General features: G+C 42.3%; 1 protein-coding gene across 1 annotated transcript in view; it reads right to left on the bottom strand.

Annotated features, from left to right (window-relative positions):
• Positions 1 to 18,244, bottom strand: part of ARHGAP12 (Rho GTPase activating protein 12) — a 222,388-nt gene that overhangs the window by 94,372 nt on the left and 109,772 nt on the right. Inside the window, 1 exon segment of the mRNA XM_030199157.1 lies at positions 8,967 to 9,047. Within this exon segment, the coding sequence (XP_030055017.1) occupies positions 8,967 to 9,047 (81 nt within the window).

Raw genomic sequence — 18,244 nt, 5'->3', positions numbered from 1 at the left:
TGTCCACCCCCCAACTTCCCAGGCTCCAGTGACCTCACATAGTGTGCGAGTTGACAGTGCGCAAACATGGAACTATTCTCTATTCCTACCCCCAAAGCCCCCAACTCCAGCATCTGGCCTCTAGATCCCAAAACATGTTCTAGTCTTGTGATTCTCATTGCAGCCCACCTACAGAGCACTATATTTTCCATCCCTGGTTTGAAACTCAGATTGCCCTGAATGGGCAACAGGTCAGAGATATCCACTGCTAGACCCCAACTTTGAACTAAGTCTTGCCACGCCTCTCTCAATGGACTCAACAGTAAACTGCTCCCCATCGGGCTCGGTAACATTTTCTTTGGACACTGTAGCAGGTAATACAAATGGTATGGTTTAAAATACTCCTGCTCTAACCTTCGGTACGTGAAGTCCTGCCTGTCCATGAACCAGTCACCTAAGTGCCTTAGTAAGCAAGCTTGGTTATAGCGACGTATATCTGGAAGTCCCATCCCCCCCTCCCTCCAGGGACCCATCAACAACTTTAACGGCAGCTTAGGCTTTGAAGCACTCCATATAAATTTCCTTATCCCCCTATTTATCAGATTTAAATCTTTACTCCTTAATCGCAGTGGGAGGGTCTGCAACAGGTAAAGCCACCGTGGGAACTCCACCATCCTATACAGATGTATCCTCCCATGCAAGTTAAGTGGCAAGACCTTCCATGTTTTTAATTGCTCTCTCTGTGCCTCTAATCTTCTAGTGATATTTAACTGGTAAACTGCTGTGGTACGCATGGGAATCCGCACCCCTAAATACTTAAGAGATTCTGAAGCCCACTTCAGAGGGAATGCATGCCCCCATAAGCCCCTCACCCGTGGATTTCCCGTTAAAGCCTGGGATTTAGAGTAATTGATTTTTAGCCCTGCGAAGTCTCCATATTCCTGGAACAGCTCCAGCAGCGCATCTAAAGATTGTTTAGGTTGAGTAATATGTACTAAGATGTTGTCCGCGAAAGCGGAGACCCTGAATGAGAAAGACCCCCATGTTACGCCCCAAATTTCTGGATGCATCTCAATTTCCCTAATCAGTGGGTCTAAAGCCAGTACGAACAACAGGGGAGACAGAGGGCACCCCTGCCGCGTGCCACGGCGTATGGGAAACAAGCCCGACCGTTCCCCATTTATCCACATAAAGGCCTGCGGGTTCCTGTATAACGCCCCCACCGCTCTCCTAAAAAAACCCCTCTATCCCCATCTGCTTCATCACAGCAAACATAAAACTCCAGACTACTCTATCAAATGCCTTCTCGGCATCGAAGCTGACTAGCAGTGAAGGCTCAGCTCTCATCTCTACAGTCTCTAACGATGCTAGGAGTGCTCTAATGTTTTTTGTTACTGATCTTCCTTTCACAAATCCCACCTGCAGAGTTGCTATCAACGTGGGGAGCACCCTTGCTAATCGATTTGCCAGGATCTTCGCATATAGCTTTATATCACAATTGAGTAAAGAAATGGGCCTATAAGACTCAACACTTAACTCCTCTTTACCAGGTTTTAATAGCACTATCACCTTCGCCAAGTTCAACGCATCTGGCATTTATCCTGTTGTAGCCATATTATTATATAGCCTCAGCAATGGAGGTATAACTTGCTCCTGTAGCAGTTTATAAAAAGCCATACTGAACCTATCTGGCCCTGGAGCTTTATGTAGATGACTCTGCTGCATTGCCACCAGTAACTCCCCCTCCTCTATAGGGCTGTTAAGTGCTTCCCTCTGCGCCTCCGTTACCCTTGGCAGGACCTGATTCCTCAGATAGACCTCACTATCCTCCATAACCTCCACCGGATCCTTATACAGGTCTTCAAAATAGTCCCGAAAGCGCGCCAACATATGTGGCGTTTCCAGAGGAGCCTGCCCCCTCGGTCCCTAATTTGTAAGATCTTCACCGGGCTTCTAGTTCCCTGGATTAACCTCCCCATCAAGGCTCCTGCTTTATTCCCATACATAAAGAGTTGGTGTTTATAAAACATGTGTGATTTCTGTGCCCTCTGATGAAGAAGCTCATTTAATTGTCTCTGGGTTGTTAACAATTGCTTTTTGTTTTCCGCCAAAATTACCTTCCCAAACCGCCTCCTCTGTTTATAGACTTCTTTTTCAAGGCGGAGAATTTCCTTATCCCTGATCTCACGTGCTCGGGCTCTATATGCAATGACCTCCCCCCTCATTACTACTTTTGCTGTTTCCCAGTATAGACTTGCTTGTTCTATATGAACGCTATTGTTAGTTGCAAAGTCCTGCCATTTTTCACCCATGTATGCCTTAAAGTTCGGATCATGGTAGAGATCCACCGGGAATCTCCAACCGCCCCCTCCCCTCCCCTCCCCCTACAGTTTAATCTGCACCCAGATTATGGAGTGATCTGAGATTTCGCATACATCTATTTGCGCCGCGGGAACCATAGGAAACAGTTCCTGTGATATTAGAAAATAATCTATGCGAGACTGTGAGAGATGTGCCCTTGATACATGCGTATAATCCCTTTGTGTTGGGTGAAGCACCCTCCACACATCAATCAAATTTAAAGTATCACTAAGGAAGGCCAGCCCCCCCCCCCCCCCCCCCCCCCCCCGGGATTGACCTCTGCTCTGTCCAGAAGGGCTGCTTTTATCAATACTGGGATCATATACCATATTGAAATCCCCTCCTAGTATGATGTTACCCCCTTGGTAGGGGCTCAGCAGTTCAATCAGCGAGGCAATGAACTTGGGGTCATATACATTAGGCGCATATATGTTACAGAAAATGTAGGTATTTCTACCCCTCTCCACCTCCACCAATATGATCCTGCCCTCTATACTTCTTTTAACTGTCTTTATTCCAACCTGTAGGCCCTTGCGGAACAGCATCAACACCCCCCCTTTTTTCCCCACCGCCGGTGACCCCTCTGCTACTTCTATCCAGCCTTTCTTAAATTTATTATGTTCAGCCGTCGTTAAATGCGTTTCCTGCAGGAATGCCACATCCACCTTATGCCTCCGCAGGGCCTACAGTACTTTAGTGCGCTTTATGGGCGAGGAGATACCCCCAACATTCCAAGAAATTAACTTGAGAGCACCTTACTCTTCAATTTTGCAATGATACTCCCCGATAAATGTGTTCCTAAATGTGAGGTCCACTCCCCAGCCCCTGAATGGACCCCCCCTCTTACTCTGGAATACACCCCCCAACAACCCGATCTTCCAATGCTGAACCAGGCAATAACAAAAAAGAAAAGATGAAGAAAACAATAGTAATAAAAACAAAAACACCAAAAATATAAACCAAAAGGGACGCCCCCCATCCCCCTCCCCCGACCCCCCCCCCATTTTCTACAAGTCGTTCTCGCAAGAGAACCAGTCACGCCTCCGCTCCGCCCCTGCCCGACCAGCGCCCACCTATGTCTTATACCTAGTAAACCCACACATCAATGAATAAATCGTCACTTAACATTAACATCAGTGAACTAAATTTACAAACTAACATTTTACCCCCTTTTGAGCAAAACCCCCAACTTGATCACCAGACCCCTCTCAGACCTATAACCCACCCTGTGGTGAAACTGGATACCTCTCCTTAGTGGACTTTAATTTAGTCTTTTATGTCCATATCCACTTCTACATCTGGCATCCACCTTTTCTGGTCTCCTTCTCTATTCCTCCTGCCGCTGTCCTTCTCAGGTTTGCTGCGAACTGCTTGCCCTTGCTCCCTTCTGTCCCGCCTCCGCGCTCCTGCCCATACGGTTTACAAATTGTTGGGCCTCCTCATGCGATGTGAAATAATGCTGTCTGCCTTCATGCAGGATTCGTAATTTAGCAGGGAACATCAGGGCGAAACGCACTTTCCTGTCGTACAACAGCTTGCAGATCTCCGTGAACTGCCTGCGCTGGGCTGCTACTGCAGCCGAAAAGTCTTGAAAGCATAAAATCGTGTGTGACTCATACTGCACCTTACCCTTCAAGCGCCATTCTCGTAAGATTTCCTGCTTGTGCTTGTAATTCAGTGTTTTGCATATTACCACTCTTGGATTTTCAGTCTCCTGCCTTGTTCGCCCCAGTCTGTGGGCCCTCTCAATTTGTAGGCCATTTTCTAGCCGTTTAAGGTTTAAAGCTTTAGGGATCCAAGACTCTAAGAAGTCCCTCAGGTCCACCTCGCGAACCGCTTCTGGAAGACCAACGAGACGGAGGTTGTTTCTTCGCGACCTGTTCTCTAGGTCTTCAACTTTTGCGGTCAGCTCTTCCAATTTTCCCTGCATGGCTTTTTGGCGGTTTTCATGTTGCAGGCATTGATCTTCCACTTCCGATAGCCGCTGTTGAAATACCGCCAAATCTGCGTGCAGTCCTTCAAATTTACCACCAAGCTGCTCGATTTGATCTGAAATTTTTTGTAGTTTTCTGTCCACCGATGCTTCCAGGAGAGCGGAGACCTCCGCCGCTACTTCAGCAGCCCAAGCCGTACTCACCGATTCTCCCGCGGGGCCGGCCTCCGCCATCTTGCCTTTGCCCACGCGGCTCTGCGCTCCCTCTTTGCGGCTTGATTTTGTGGTCATATCCAAATTTTACCCAGTTCCCGAGCCAGCCACTCTCGCTGGGGATCTTCCGCTAACGATTACTGCTTTTGTGGGCTTTCTCGCTAGCTGCTATCTGCGCTGCGGGCCAGATGTTAAAACGGGGCCTCGGAGCTGTGGGATGCGGCGTCCTTCCTTCAGCCAAGCATCACGTGACTCTCCCTAAAAGACCTTATATAAAAATAAGACACTCTAGTTTCATGCAAGTTAATGCTCTGTGATTCCTGAAAATATCTTTTTTTTCTACTTACAATCACTATCTACACTATTATTCAATGAGCTTTTTTTTTTTTTTTTTTTTACACTTCATACTTGATTCTCTTTGAATATTGGAAATCTAAGGAGACTTCTGGTAAACAATGGAGCTTTAAGAGTTTAGATAGGAGGGGCCTGGGCTACAATGTGGAAAAGCTGACACACACACAAGAGCAACCAAAGACTATGGGGTCAATATTCAAAGTTCCTTATCCAGTTAAATTACACTGGCTAGCTCAATCCTTCATTTTCAACAAAATTCACACACACACTGTCACTCCTCCAATTTCAATTCAAATTACTTAGGGCCTCTTTTACTAAAGCATGCTAGAGATTCCTGCAAGACAAATGCGACGCAGCCCACTGAATGGCTGTTATGCATTCGCTGCAGCGGGAATCCCTAGCACAGTTTAGTAAAAGAGGCCCTAAGTTATTTTAGCAAAACATGTTAGCAAAAATCACTGTTTTGGAGGCACTTTTTAATGTAACAATTATTCATATTTATTACTTCTTTAAAGGATGATGTTCAAAGGAGACCATTCTGTTCATCACTTGCTTTCAATATTGAACTGAAGGCTAATCTTCACTTATCTAAACTTTAAAAATAAATTTTGACCAAAAAAATCATTATGCTTATGAAATTATCTTAATCTCTGAAATTTTTGGTTGGCCAGTGTTACAGTATTTAAGAAGCAGGTCCAGTTCACATGTGAGTTTATAACTTCTATACCTGACTGCTTTTGATGAAAGTCCTGTCAGTTTGATAGATTCCAAGGAGGCATGTACCAGTGCTTCCAGCTGAGTTTTTCATTATACACATTACAGCTCCACATTTTGATCTTCACTCCACTCTCCATATGTTACCTTGTATTCTCTACAAGTGTGCATGCAGAGCAATTTTATATATGCTATCAATCACACTCTGTCTATGAGAGATAGGTCTTTTGTAGTTTCCTTGTTCAGTTCACTATTACGGAGAAAAGGTGTGTTTGTTTGTTTTTTTTTAAAGCTTCCTTACTTATCTTATACCACATTACTAACTTATTTAGTCATGTGTGCAATGGCATGAATTCTTTGTCTAGTTCATATAATTTTAAGCTACACTTTTATTAAGCATACAAATCAATGCTGTGCTTACAAACAAGACAGTTCCAAATTTGGGGTATTATTTGAGCCCTATTCCCCCTCCTACCTCTCAACCAGCTTTTCTCTACCATTATTTATTTATTTACTGGGATTTATTAACTGCCTTTATGAAGAGATTTACCCAATACAGTTTAACAAACTTGTAATTTTAACAGCATAATAGTAAAATAACCAAGAATAAACAAATACAATAAATGAGGTAAACCTGAAAACAGTAAATTGAAACCTAATAACAGAACCACCATGAAACAGTATCAAAAATATACACATTTAACAGCACTGGAATTCAAATATCAGAGATATAATACAATGTTAGCATAATACTAATGATACACCTCAAAAGTATGCATTAAAACATTCAACTAACAGATATGATGCTAAAGATTTTCTACAATATGGCTTACCATATAGCTGAGGGACCAAGAGCAGATATATGATGTGAACAAGATGCATGGTACAGAGACAGTTGGGATAATTTAATGGTTAAACTCAAGGCAAGTTTGTTGAATAGTTAAGCAAGAGAAAAGGAACCGATCTAAGTTACAGTGTGTGTAGAAAGCTAGTCCAGGTGCAGAATGAGTGTATATTCAGTCACCCTATGTATTCAAAGCTTGGGAGAAGAGCCAGGCTTTGGGGCAGACACGAGGCCAAACAGCAGGATGTGATACTGGACTTGGTACCTCCTTACTCAAAATCTGAGATACCTTCTGTTGCTTGGAAGTATCTGGATATAGGGGTAAGCATCCCTTAAGTCCAAACAGCATAGTCAATCGTTTTTCTAAATCATGGGGAGAAAGGTGCCTAGGGAATTCATCCTGAAATTTTCTTTGACCAAAAATGTGTTCAAAGCCCTTAGGGTTTAGGATAGGATGAAATCCCTCCATTTTCTTGGGCACAAGGAAATACTTGGAATAGAATCCCTTCCTTGATGGGAGTGTGTCTGCAAAGGCGAGAACACTGGATTTCAAGGAATTACAAGTACAGGCCCATGTAAAGTTGATAGAAATAAGCATTGAGGCCCGAAAACCTTTCCTCCCAAAGGAGTCCAGAGTCCTAGCCTCTCTACCAGGGGTAACCAAGGCACAAGTCTGGGAAACTCTTGGCACTTTTGAGAGCAGATTTGACTATCATGGAATGGTAGGGCAACTGAGCCTTCTCGAATCTGAGAGATTTCTGGACTCTACCTTCTTAGACTCTACCTGCACAAAGAGGGGTCTCTCAGTTTCTCACCTGTGCATTCCACAAAGGAGAATCATAGTCCAGGACAGCAACTCAGTCCTGAGCTCATACTCCACATCCAACTAAAATGGAATGGCAGCTGCCATTTCTCTGAGAAAGCCAAAATAGGAGAGCTTCTCTGGAGGAGACTCTTCTTTTCTGTGGAGGGGATGGATCTGAGGGTATGCCCAAAGATCTCTCCTCCAAGAAGTTCTCAGGTTCCTCCTCAGAAGCCTAGAGAAGCTGTCTATATCAGACTCAGCAAAATAAAACATCCGAGCCTGTCTCAGTCTACTGGAAGTAGGTCCAGGCCTTGATGATGAGATTCAGCACTCCAGGGCAGCTTCCTCCCCTAATGTAAGAGAGTCACTGTATCGCTGGGTGCCGACACCAATGCCCAGTGAGATTTTGGAACTAACAACTACCTGACAGGCTGGGCATGAGCTTCCAGAATGGGCTGGAGTGGTTCTTTATCTGGCATAAGTGCCCTCAATGTCTCAGCAATACACACTACAAAGAGGCAGCTACTCCTGGGAGCATGGCTCAGATCCGCTCCTCAAGGCAGACCGAGAATGCGACAGTGTTGAATCAGAAGCAGGGTCTTGGCCACGGTGAGACTGGTGCGTAAGCACCACAATCACAGAGGGGGAGCACTCCTCCCATTACTTCTCAGGTGCCAGCAATGCTGATGCCCCAAATCTCCCAGTTCCGTGCCTCAAGGATCAATGTCAATACTTCTTGGACTTCGCCCAATGCATAGAATTGCTGTCCCTCGGTGCTGATGAGGATGATGTCAAATTCATACCTATCCTCTGTGTCGAGTCCGATGCAGACCAGTACCTTGGACTACTACCAGCGCCAGATCTTGAGCCAGGTGGAGACCTCCTTGATGCCGATGCACTCCCAATGTCTGATACAGCTCCAGCAGCCATGGGGACCGATGCCTCCAAAGCTAAAGTCGATGGACCCAAACTTGGAGGGCCCAAAAAGTTTCTCTCACTGGGCCTGCCTAGTCTTCTGTGCCCTTTTTAAAGAGAGAGAATAGTCAGAGGCATCATGATCAGGGCCTAAACATCCCAAACACTAATTGTAGAGGTCCTTACTTTGTGAAGCACTGCGTACGACTGGTAGCGCTATAGAAATGATTTGTAGTAGTAGTAGTAGTAGTAGTAGTAGTAGTAGTACTAGAAATGACCCTGTTATACTTGGCACATTTTTTGTGCAAAATCAATCAGCTCAATGGTGAGGGAAAAATCTGCCTCATGAAAAACACCCAGCTGGTGCTCAGGCTTTAGCAAGCCTCAGAGCCGTGAAAACAAAAGGAAACTTAAAATTGCTACAAAATTCTGAGAAATGCTAACCAAGACAGGGAACAGAAAACTAAAAAGGGGAAAATGAGGGGAAAAAATGGTACTTACTCATAAGGGGAAAAAAAAATAAAAGGCAAAGACATGAGGACAGCTCACAGACACGCAACCTCTCTGCTCCACAGAAAAACTGGTCCTGCATGCTCAGCTGGGTGGAAAGGCACTCAAGCATGCATGGTGGGATGCTGCCAAAGGATTCTTAAAGCTAAAAAAATGCTTGTAGCGTCCGCACCTGGGCTTCATCCCCTGATGAGAATGCTAGGGACTAATATACTGTGAGCGTCATTTTACAGATGAAGCACTAAACCAAGCTTCCCTACTCTCTGCATATCTGATCACAAAACTGTCTCGAGATCGTCATTTTCAGTGTTTTAACTACAAGTTCTTTTATCTCTCACCTTTGGCAATTCCCATTCTGATCGTGATCCATCTGCACTGTAGTAATATTGTCTACCTTGATCATCTATATGTTTCATCCACTGTGAAAATATAAAGATTTAATGGTTAAAAGAAGAACAGTAGAGTATCAATTTAAATTTGATAAAATGCTATTAGAGTACTATCATGGTTCTTAAAAGGGATACCGGCAAAACTGCTATAGACTGTTAAAATTCAGTATAGTATATATCTTTGGAAAAGCGTGAACTTTTGTGTAAAGAATCAAAAATAACACACTGTACAAACAGACTGAAAATTACATACAAATGCAGTAATGCAGTCGGGAATAATAAAAACGGAGAAACAGTAACTATGCATTTTATTCTGCTGTGTCAAAAGCATAAGAAGTTATTAAGATTGCTGTTTGATAAACTAATATTAGAATGTATTCTAAGAAAATATTGATAGAACAAGACCCCATTCTAATATGAATGTCAGCTAATTTAGTGGTTTATCAATTACAGGTAGTCTCTAAAAAAAGTATGCCTAACAGTGTGTGGAGCCAAGCAGACAATATTCCAGAGATTTTTAGAAAAGGCAATTTATTTTAAATTTTAAAACGGGTTACAGATACACAAACAGAATTAATCTACAAAAAACAGTAATAATATGCCCCAAAACCCCTAACTATCTAGAGAGGTAAATACAACCCAGTAAAGCAATACATAAAAATTAGTCTGCATAATTTTACAAACTGTTATAAATTCCCACAACACCGCAAATTAACTGGGAAGCTCATTTCAAAAACAGGGGCAGCCACAGAAAATGCACGGTTCCAAGTCTAAACGTAGTGGCACATTGCAGCTGAAGGACCACACAAATACTTTGCAGATTCAGAACGCAATGTACGTCTTGGCATGTACAATTTCAATATCGTAGTGAAGTAGGTACATCATATGCACCCTGTACGTGACAGGCAACCAATTTAAACTTTTTAATACAGGCGTAATATGAGCAGGCCAGCAGCATTCTGTGCAATCTGCAGAGCCTGGGCACAGGCCGATGACATCCCTAAATATAAAGAGTTACTAAAATCAAGCTTAGACAACCAGGCTCTGCACAACCATCCAGACGTCAGCAGCAGGCACCAATTTCTTCACTCTACCCAAAACACAAATCTGAAATAAGGATGTAGAGATCACACAATCAATCTGATTTTGCATGGAAAGGTGTGCATCAAGCATGAATCCAAGATTGTGTTAACTTGTTTTTATTGCAAATGTAATTCTCTAATATGTCCAAATATGCCCTCTATTGATACTTACATATTCAGCAGTATAACAATCATATGATCAATATCCAATCCAAAATACTGTATATCACTTTTCACTCATAATTATTATTATTATTTCAGACCTCAGAGGTATTTTCCATGTCAAACTTTCACTTTGATGTTATTGAGCATCTAGTGATTAAGCTTATGCTCCTCTCGTCATTGGTCAATATATTTTTTTGTGTATTTTTAATTTATTTAAATATTTTTATTATTTTTTATCTAAAACTTCTTCAATCGTCATAAAATTGATAAAAGTAAATTTAGTTGTACTTAGCTTTGTATCAACTGAAAAAACAAGTACAACTAAATTTACTTTATCAATTTTATGACGATTGAAAAAGTTTTAGATAAAAAATAATAAAAATATTTAATTAAAAATACACAAAAAATATATTGACCAATGACGAGACGAGCATAAGCTTAATCACTAGATGCTCAATAACATCAAAGTGAAAGTTTGACATGGAAAATACCTCTGAGGTCTGAAATAATAATAATTATGAGTGAAAAGTGATATACAGTATTTTGGAATGGATATTGATCATATGATTCCCTAATATGTCAACATTGAGGGCAAATTCAATGAGAGCTGTACACTCAGCCGTCCATCCATTAACTTTATCCAAACAATGCGCCAATTTTAAACTGTGGTCCAACTCACCCGTCTCAAGGGAAAAAAGAAATGAATGTCATCTGCATACATGCGATGAGACATTTAATTCCCTAAACACAGCACCTAATGATCTTAAATTCAAATTTAAAAGAAAGAGCCGAAAGAGCTGACCCTTTAGGGACCCCTGATAGATTGCAAATTGTTCAGAAACAGCTCCATGAATGTGCACTTGAAAAGAGGGCCCCAGCAGATAGGATTGGAACCATCACAGTACATGCCCCCGAATACCTAAATCAAAGCATTCTAAGCAGCAACCCATGGTCTACCATATCAAAGGCAGATGTCACATCTGGCATCACCAAGCAATAGACAACATTCTGATCCATACCAATCTCAGCGCATTAACTACTGAGATTAAAAGTAATTCCACTCTTTGGTGCTTCCTAAAACCATACTGGAAATCATCTAAAAGATGGCTAGTCTCAACAACTCTGAAAGTTGGTCAAGCACAACTTTCTCAATTAATTTTGCCACAAATGGTAACACAGAAATAGGTCTATAGTTTCTAGGCAAAGCTGGCTCTAAGGTCAATTTCTTAAGTAATGGCCTCACTTTTGCCAGCTTCAAAGAATCAGGGAGCACACCTTCCTGAAGAGATTTATTAACAATGATAACCAAAGGATGCTCCACCACATCAACAAGAGAACAAAACAGCACTGAAGAGCATGGATAACCATACACTCTGGTTGGAGTCATTTTCTTAGTTACCAAAGCAACAACCTCCTCATTCACTACTGCAAAAATACTCCATAAAATATCAGAGGCCACACCTCCCAGATGCTCAAAGTCTATCTTACTATCGTCAGACTAAGAGCCAGTTGAACTAACTTTCTCACACCACCATTTACCATAATCATCAGGAGACAGTCTAGCATCAACATCCTCATTCACACCATTCACCAAAAAATTAACAGTACTAAACAGTTCCCTAGGCCAGGGTTGTAGCCACGGGCCCCTGGGCCCACCCAGTTTGGGCTCAGGCCAACCCAGCAGTGGGTGCACCTTTACAGCATGACTTGGAGGGAACAGGGTGGGCTCTCGCGGTTCTGCGTCACTCTATTCAATGGGTCCTGGGTAGAAGCAGCGACTTCCACACACTGACTGCCACTAACCTGGTCCCACCGTCCTCTGTCGCAATTTCCTGTTTCTCTGACTGGGTGGTGGAACACAAGAGAGGACAGGCTTCCAGGTTAGTGGCAGGCAGGGTATGGGAATCACTGCTGCTACCTGGGACCCACTGAAATGAGAGGGTCAGAGGGAGAGTTGTGGGGTGGGTTGGGTATGGGAAGAAACGAAGGACAGATGCTGCATAGGGGGATGGAGGATGAGAAGGAGAATTGTTGGATATGGGGTGGAGGGGAGGACAGAAAGAAGGGAGAAAAGGAGAAAGGGAGTGAGAGATACTGCACGGAGAGGAGAGAGGGGCAAGAGAGGGAGAAATGTTGGACATAGGGTTGGAGGGGAGGGAAAGATGGTGCATAGGGGAGAGAGGGAGAAATACAGAGCATGATGGTGGGAAGGAAGGGAGAGATGCTGGACCCAGGGCGCAATGGGAGAGAGAGAGATGGTGGGCAATGGTGGGGGGTGGTGAGAGGGAGAATTGTTGGATAAGGGGTGGAGGGGAGGAAGGGAGAGATGCAGCAAAGGGTGAGAGAGGTACTGCATGGAGAGGGAAGAGGGGCGAGAGAGGGAGAAATGTTGGACATAGGGGTGGAGGAGAGGGAGAGATGGTGCCTGGGGAGAGAGGGAGAAATGTTAGGCATGATAATGGAGGGGAGGAAGGGAGAAATGTTGAATCTGGAGCACAAGGGAGGGAGAGAGAGATGGTGGACAACAGGAGAGAGGGAGGGAAAGATACAAGGGAGGTGGAGAGGGGAGAAAGAGGGAGATGTTGGATCCAGGAGCAGAAGGAAGTGATAGAGAGATGCCAGACAACGGAATTGAGGGAAGAGAGGAAGAAATGCTGGACCATGGGGGAGAGGGCAGAAGGAAAGAGAGAAGGAACAGGGAGATGAGGCTATAAGGATGGAGAGGGGAGTAAGAGAGAACAGATGCTGGGCTAGAAGGGTGGAGGGCGGAAGACGATGGGAATGGTGGAACCATGTGGGAGAGGCCAGGAGGGGGAGGAGAGTGTGGCAAGGAAATGAATGAGGCCAGTGTTTATAGAGGGTAGAAATATGTTAATGTGAATGGAGGACAGAGGAAGGAGCAAGGTGGGGACAGCTAGCAGGAGACAGAAGATGGAAATTTGATAGGTAGCTGAAAAGTTAAAAGGAGGAAAAGGGTGAGAAAGGGGGTGAAATTTGAATTGACAGGCAGAAAAGAAAAAAAAGAGAGGAAAGAGCTAAAAAGGAATGATCAATGTGTCAGAGGCAGGTGTGGTGAGGGAACAGACAGGAGAGAAGAAAAGACAAATGGACAGCAGCCGCTTGAAAAAGAATTAGGAGACAACAGCCAGGAAAGCAGAAAAGGAAAACTGGAACCAACATGATGGAAAAAATAAAATGTCCAGATAAAGGTAGAAAAAAAGCATTTTATTTTGAATATTTTAAATAGAATATGTTAGTTTTCGGAAATGTGCATAGCAATTGTCTTTGTATTGGGTTCCGTAGAAAAGGAAATGCATTTCTGATTTTTTGTCCAAATATTTTTATTTCTAATTTCTCATCCCTTGTTCAGTATGTGGCGAGGGTCTGTCGGTGTGACAGTAATGGCAAAGAGGGACTTTGGAAAAAAGATTGTGTTGCAGGCAAAAACAAATAGTAAAAATTGTTTTTTTTAGGTATATTAAAAGCAAGAAGCAGGCAAAAGAATCGGTTGGACCGCTAGATGACCGAGGGGTAAAAGAGGCAATCACGGAAGACAAAGCCATAGCGGAGAGATTAAATGAATTCTTTGCTTCGGTCTTCACTGAGGAAGATTTGGGAGATACACCAGTGCCAGAAATAGTATTTCAAAGCTGATGATTCAGAGGATGTAATGGCGCAATTTGACAAACTGAAGAGTAGTAAATCTCCTGGACCGGATGGTATTCATCCCCAAGTACTGATAGAATTGAGAAATGAATTTGTGGAACTACTGTTAGCAATATGTACTTTATCTTTAAAACTGAGCATGAATCTGGAAAATTGAAGGGTGGCCAATGTAATGCCGATTTTTAAAAACGTTTCTAGAGGAAATCCGTGAAATTAGACTGGTGAGCCTGACATCAGTGCTGAGCAAAATGGTAGAGATTATAAAGAACAAAATTACTGAGTATACTGAAAAGCATAGATTAATGAGACAAAGCAAGCATGGATTTAGTGAAGGGAAATTTTGCCTCACCAATCTATTAAATTTCTTTGAAGGGGTTGATGAACAAACATGTGGATAAAGGTGAGCTGATCGATATTGTGTATCTAGATTTTCAAAATATGTTTGACAAAGTACCTCATGAAAGACTCCAGAAAAAATTGGAGAGTCATGGGATAGGCCACACTCCAATCTTCAGGTACGACGGATGATTTTAACAGGTTACAGATCACTAACAGAAGATCTGCAATTTCATATTAGAAATATTTCAGTACCCTAGGGTGTATACCTTCTGGTCCAGGTGATTTACTAATCTTTAATTTGTTGATTTGGCTCAGTATATCTTCTAGGTTCACCAAGATTTATTTCAGTTCCTTTGCATCGTAACTCTTGAAAATCATCTCTGGTACAGGTAGATCTCTTACATCTTCTTCAGTAAAGACTGAGGCAAAGAATTCAGTCAGCCTCTCCACTATGGCCCTGTCCTCCCTGAGTGCCCCTTAAGTTTCCCTTCATATTCTCTTTTGGCCTTCCTTATCAATGCTTATGTTGCTTCTTGTTTTCTTCATTCAGAGATCTTTTCCCATATTCTGAAAAATGTTCTTTTGTCTCTAATAACCTCTTTCATGTCTCCCCCTTTAATCATACTGGCTGTCGTTTACTCTTCTTCCCAACTTTATTAGTATGTGGAATATATCTGGTCTGGACTTCCAAAATGGTATTTTTAAACAACATCCTTGACTGATTTAAAGTCCTAACCTTTGCAGCTGAGCCTTTCAGTCTTTATTTTAACCATTTTCCTCATTTTATCATAGTTACCCTTTCGAAAATTAAATGCCACTACTGTAGAATTCTTTAGTGAATTCTACAGTATTCAAGTCAACCTTCTATAAACTTGAGTCCACCCTAACAAATAAAGACCACTTTCCACCTAATCACTTTCTCTAATAATCCAAAGTGATGTACATTGTATTAAAAATGGTCAATTATATAAAAAATAAAAATAAAATAACCACCTACTCCACCCTATATAGTACATTTCAACCTCTCAAAGTCCCAAGGCCTTAAAGAACCACTATGATACACTTCAAACTATCCTCTACTATCACTACTAGGCCTAGAATAATCAGCAGATTACCAGGTCCACAATAACTTAAGAACCAACAAGCATACATATACTGAAAATGAAGGGACATTTCCTCTTTAAGGACTTGTGCCTAGGGAAAAACACAGGCAAAACCTTGCATTGGATTTTAGATTTAAAGTTACTTGCTTTTTACAAATCCAAGCTCAAGGAAACTTATTTCTCTAAGTGGGCTTAAAATCTTAAACTCTACAGGACACGAAGAATAAAGTGACTTCCCCAAGGTCACAAGGGGCATCAGTGAGAGAAAAGGGATTTGAGCCCTGCTTCCCTTCTTCTTAACTTGCTGCTCTAACCACTAGGTTACTCCCAATGCTCCCCTATGCCTAGTTATCTTAACTGTAAGCAACACAGAGCAGGGAATCTCTTATCTGTATCTGTACAGTGCTTCGTATAATCTGCAGTGCTGTTTAGTAGTAGCAGTAGTACTAGTAGAGGTCTTTCGTGAGGTCCAATACTATTTTTGCCATCTCTCAAAAGCAATTCCACAAGCACAGAGCACATCTGAGCATTTTCTGCATGTCATCACAAAAGCCTGAGGCCCATAGCCATAGGAGTCTGCAGATGTCAATTTCCATGATAAAAACTCTCAAGACTACTTCAAAAACATTGCAGGTTGTGCAGGATAGATGCTTTCTAGACTCACTTCCCTCTCTTTGGAAGAGTTCCTGGGCACCATTCTAGGACTGCATGCAAGTATTGTTATCCTGCAGGTGTGGAAAGTAGCTATATGACAAAGCACTATGATGTCTAGAATCTCAGAATTTATGTACAGTGGATACCAAGGCAAAGGTTCGAACAACATACATTTTGGTAGGACAACTAATTTTTCCACCAAGCCCTTGTCAACCTTCTAATCAATAGGAAGTATAGTGTGTAGGGTTTCCTAGTTCCTTTTCCATACATCCTGGAAGATGATATGGATAGGCAATGCCAGCTCTTTAAAGGCATCTAGACAACTGAAGTAGCAGACAAGAGGTGCCCTGGGCTCAAATCCATTTCACACCGAGTACAGTCTTAGCTATCCTCTGGACAAAAAACTGACCCCCCCCCCCCCCCCCCCAACATTTTCACTTTCACAATCCATGACCAAAGAGGTCCTGACAGGCAGCTGGTTGCATACTTCTCTTTGGAACAGTCTCTTCTGAGAGACCAACAGGACAGAAAGGCTATGAAAGTAAGGAGGCCAAATGGCATGTCAACCCTGACTTGTAGCTGGTTGTAACCTATAGAAAAAAAGAAACTTGGACACTATGCAGGGAACCAGCTGCCTATGTTTCCACCTACTCCTTTACATGAGTAAAAAGGACTACACCCTCTTTTGTCTACAAAGACTGTATTCATAAAGGTTTGAGAAAGTTATTCTAAGCAGCAGCAAGGAAAGACAGATAGATTACAACAGCCATTACCTTCGTGAATTTCTAGTTAATGGAATTTAGTACCGTCTTTAAAACTGTGAAACTTTAAATATCTGTATTTTTGAACCCTAATCAACTGTGCTAATAAAACTCAAACTTTACTAACTCTAGACAAATTAAAGAAAAACACTTGTCTATGAAAACAAATCCAAAATCAGCAAAGAATAAGAAAACAAGAAGCACGTAGTTTAATCCCTCCTTAGCCAGCAAGGTAAAATCAGAAAAACAAATGAGCGACATCATACCACAGCACCAAGAGACACCTTTCTCAGGGGCTGATGCAGAAAACCATGCAGTAGAGTCACGCATTGATGCCGGAGTGCACAGCTTGTACTGCGAAATTAATGAGAATATATTCTGCAGCAATGCAGCAAGCTAATGAGATGCAAATTCAAAGTGTGAACAACTTGCATGCTAATCAGGGAAAGCCTGCCGGACACATGCAAAGGTTCTGCAGTAAGTGAAGCTTCACTGTGTGCATGTACAAAGAAAGCAAAAGTGCCAGCACACATCTGCATATGAACCAGAATTTTGTTCTGGGCATGTTAACCTCACAAATATTTCTTACACAAACATTAGCCTCACAAAAATTTGATGTGCAGAACAACATGTGCAGATGTCTGCTGGTACTTTTGTTTTCTTCGCACACACATACACACAGTGAAGCCTCTGTTTCCTCTGCACACAGCTTTTACTTCCATTCTGTCTTTTAAAGGTGCAGATACATATGGTTACAGAAAAAAAAAAAACTTGCAGTAAATCCCCCAAAACGGCATTAAATCCTCTCGACTAATCCCTTCTATACTGCCACAGACCTGGTAGCGAATTCCTTGCATTGTGCACACGTTAAAATCACTTATTTATTTCTGTGTATTGCAGAGGAATAGCCTCACTACAATTCATTTTAATTGCATGTATGCCCAAATGTACCACATAAGCTGACCTACATGGTGCAACCACTAACGTAGGCGCAGAACACTCATGACTGCGTGGTTCTGCGCACAGTAGCTTTCTGCATTGGCCCCTCAAAGTTCAAAAACCTAGTGTGTCAGTCCTCACATTTCAGTTTCATAACAAAGCTTAGGTTAGGCTTCATCTCTTTCGGGAAAGGGAATATGTGGCTGATTTATCTTGCCATCTATGGGAAGTCCCAATGGACACAAGCAGCTTTGATTTTCCTTGCCAATAAGCAACAGGATGAAATCAGTCACACAAGTGACTCTCCCCACCTCAGTCCAGCAATATTCCTTTCCTCTGATACCAGAAAGTACTGGTTTGAAAAAAAAAAAAACAACACACTTTCATATGAACTAAAGGGTTGATAAGAAAGCTATGACAAGTTGCAGCACTCATTGTTCAAAACTACTGTTTTAACAAGAAACATTGTCTACTCTGTCTTTAGTTGATATTTTACTGTACAGTGTTCACTGTTGTCT

Source organism: Microcaecilia unicolor, chromosome 1 (assembly GCF_901765095.1).
Source record: "Microcaecilia unicolor chromosome 1, aMicUni1.1, whole genome shotgun sequence".
NCBI classification, from domain to species: domain Eukaryota; kingdom Metazoa; phylum Chordata; class Amphibia; order Gymnophiona; family Siphonopidae; genus Microcaecilia; species Microcaecilia unicolor.
The sequence above is the reverse complement of the archived record's forward strand: the minus strand, read 5'-3'. Positions and strand labels throughout refer to the sequence as shown.